The following is a 3,033-nucleotide window of genomic DNA, read 5'->3' as shown; positions in this document are numbered from 1 at the left end:
TGTGTGTGTGTGTGTGTATATATATATATATATATATATATATATATATATATATATATATATATATATATATACATATACATATACATATACATATACATATAAATACATATACATATACATATACATATACATATACATATACATATACATATACATATACATATACATATACATATACATATACATATACATATACATATACATATACATATACATATACATATACATATACATATACATATACATATACATATACATATACATATACATATACCTAAAAATATATACACATATGTTGATATATTATTATTATTATATATATATATATATATATATATATATATATGACCATGGGTATGTATATGGTGATGGCAGTGTGTATAGATGTTGCTGCGGAGTCTGATGTATGGGAAAAAGAGCATGAAGATAAACTGTGAGATACACTGTGCTGGAATCGGCTGCATTAGTGTGGATGTACTTGGCTAAAATATCAACGTATATTCATGCATAGGTATATGTATGCAGATGTATAAGTGCAAACATACAAATACGTATACGTATTGGTATTTTTATAACCACAAACCACACAAGTTTAAGATCTCCGTTGAATAAATGTGTACATAGGCTTTTTTTTTTTGAATTTACGTACATCTGTCGTACACATTTGTTTTTATGGATTTTTATATATAAAAAGACATAAATAATAAATATATGTGGCACAAAGCATGAATACATATTGTTATATCCATTGGCGTATGTCTATCGTCATACACATACATACATCCACTCTCCGTCGCCCTAGACTTGTATAGCGAGTCCACCGAAGTCTTCATATTGCATGTGTGGGACGTCGCCAGATTCTCGCCAGATACGCATGAAAGTCAGACACTAAATGTAGCCACACAAACATGCACTTAAGCTTCTCTCGTTCGTCTTTGAACATGTACAAGCACGTATAAGTAGGTATTACAAGCATGACCACCGACACACTTACATCCACTCTCCGTGCCCTTCGTCTTGAACAGCGAATCCGCCGATGTCACGACACTTCGCTTGTGGGACGTTAACAGATTCTTGGCCAGGTACGAATGAAAGTCAGACACCAACTCTCGGAACAGGTGCAGCGCTCTGGGGAACGCCGCTGAGAAATACACAGACATGGCAGGGGGGCTTGCGGCCTGGTTGCCATGGTAGCCGAGTGATCCCAAACTGGTGGTCCGGGTAAACGCGGTAGAGCTCCCTTGCACACCAAGAAGATGCATGTACCGATCTAGAACGAGTCTACGGGTGAGCCAATGAAAACAAGGGAAATGGGGTAGGTAGGTACTCTGTTGTGGGAGACGGAGGGTGCGAGAAAGTGTATTGTGTGGTTTAAAACAAGCCTATGAGTAAGCAAACATAAGTACGGGGGTGTAGGTAGATACTCTGTTGTGGGGAAATAGGAGAGTGATACAGTGCATGTAGCGATCGAGAACATAAAAACGAACAAGAACCCAACAGTAAAGGGGTAGATAAGTACGCCATCTGGTGTGGGTAATGACGGGCGTGAGTCGAGTGTGCAGATGTATGGGCCGATCAAGAATGACTCGGTTAGCAATCATACGAACGCAAGAGCAGTTGGTAGGTGATCTGTTGCGGGTAGATAGGAGAGAGTGAGGAGAGTACCATAGGCAAGTAGAACGCAAGAGCAGTTAGTAGGTGATCTGTTGCGGGTAGATAGGAGAGAGTGAGGAGCGTGCCCTACGTAAGTGGAACGCAGGAGCAGTTGGTAGGTGATCTGTTGCGGGTAGGTAGGAGAGAGTGAGGAGAGTACCATACGCAAGGGATGTGCAGTGGGGTCTCCATGCGTGTGAACGTGCATGTGGCGATTCAAACACAAGACTGTGAGTTAGCATACGAAGGCAATCAAGCAGTCGGTATGACATCCGTGGTGTGAGTGGTGTGGATCATTGGGACGTGAGCTGTATGTAGTACTATGAGCCGTCAGTTAGTATGGGCTGAGCCAGCCAGCATCTGGTATCTGATATGGGATTGATAGGTTAGTGGTGAAGAGTGTCGGATGGGAAGGTACATGTACCAAACGCCAGACCCCGTATGCGTTCAAGTATAGGTAAATTAGCATGGGATGTATTAACGCGGATGGGAATGCGCTCGAAGGACAACTCATGGCGGGGCGGGTCACTGTGGGAGGCTTCAATGGATAGGGTTAAGGATAACCGTTTCAGGTAATCAACGCGTAGCTTATAGGCAAGTAGTACACCCATCCACCTATTCATAGACGTTGCTTATGAATTAGATCACAATTATATACACTATAAATGAAACCACACATACATACACTAAATTAAACCACACATACATACACCAAATTAAACCAAACATACACACACTAAATGAAACTACACATACACACTAAATTAAACCACACATACATACACTAAATCAAACCCCACACACATACCCAATAGTTTTAAACCCCGGCCACACCCATACCTGGTAACGAATCGGAGCACTATAAGCACCAGCCTCTGCGCATTGGCAATGTAGTCATCAAAGTCACGGTACAACACAGCCCGTAACCGCAAAAAATCCTTCTCGACCATAAGGGGTCTCATTAAGGGGTCTGCTGACACGCGTGCACCCTCCTGCTCACGACAGTTCACGTGCACCGCCTCGCACTCGCTGGCCGCGGACGAGACTCTGTTGTAGCTGTGACGGGGCAAAGGCACGAGGACGGTGTGAGAAGGAAAAAGTGTGTGTTTGGATATAAGCGTGTGTTTGGATATAAGCGTGTGTTGGGATATAAGCGCGTGTTGGGATATAAGCGTGTGTTTGGATATTAGCGTGTTGGATAATTGAGGTGGGTTGTGTCACATGAACAGCCACGGAGTCACTGATAGTTGAGAACGCACCGACGTTGTTGTTGTATTCCAAAAGAACACTGGGCCCACTATACGCGTACGATTCCTCATGCGCACAAACCACAGACACCCATATGTAGACACTTACAGAAACGAGACACGAGATAAA

General features: G+C 42.4%; 1 protein-coding gene across 1 annotated transcript in view; it reads right to left on the bottom strand.

The window, feature by feature from the left end:
• SARC_10477 (hypothetical protein) overlaps positions 1–2,618 on the bottom strand; it is a gene marked incomplete at both ends in the record, with an annotated part of 7,255 nt that extends 4,637 nt beyond the window's left edge. Inside the window, 2 exons of the mRNA XM_014295478.1 lie at positions 998–1,284; positions 2,497–2,618. Coding sequence (XP_014150953.1) covers positions 998–1,284; positions 2,497–2,618 — 409 coding nt within the window. The remainder of the gene's footprint in view (positions 1–997; positions 1,285–2,496) is intronic.
• Between the last annotated feature and the right edge of the window lie 415 nt (positions 2,619–3,033).

This window comes from Sphaeroforma arctica (assembly GCF_001186125.1).
Source record: "Sphaeroforma arctica JP610 unplaced genomic scaffold supercont1.1264, whole genome shotgun sequence".
Classification (NCBI taxonomy): domain Eukaryota; class Ichthyosporea; order Ichthyophonida; genus Sphaeroforma; species Sphaeroforma arctica.
This window is presented reverse-complemented; position numbering and strand designations above follow the sequence as displayed.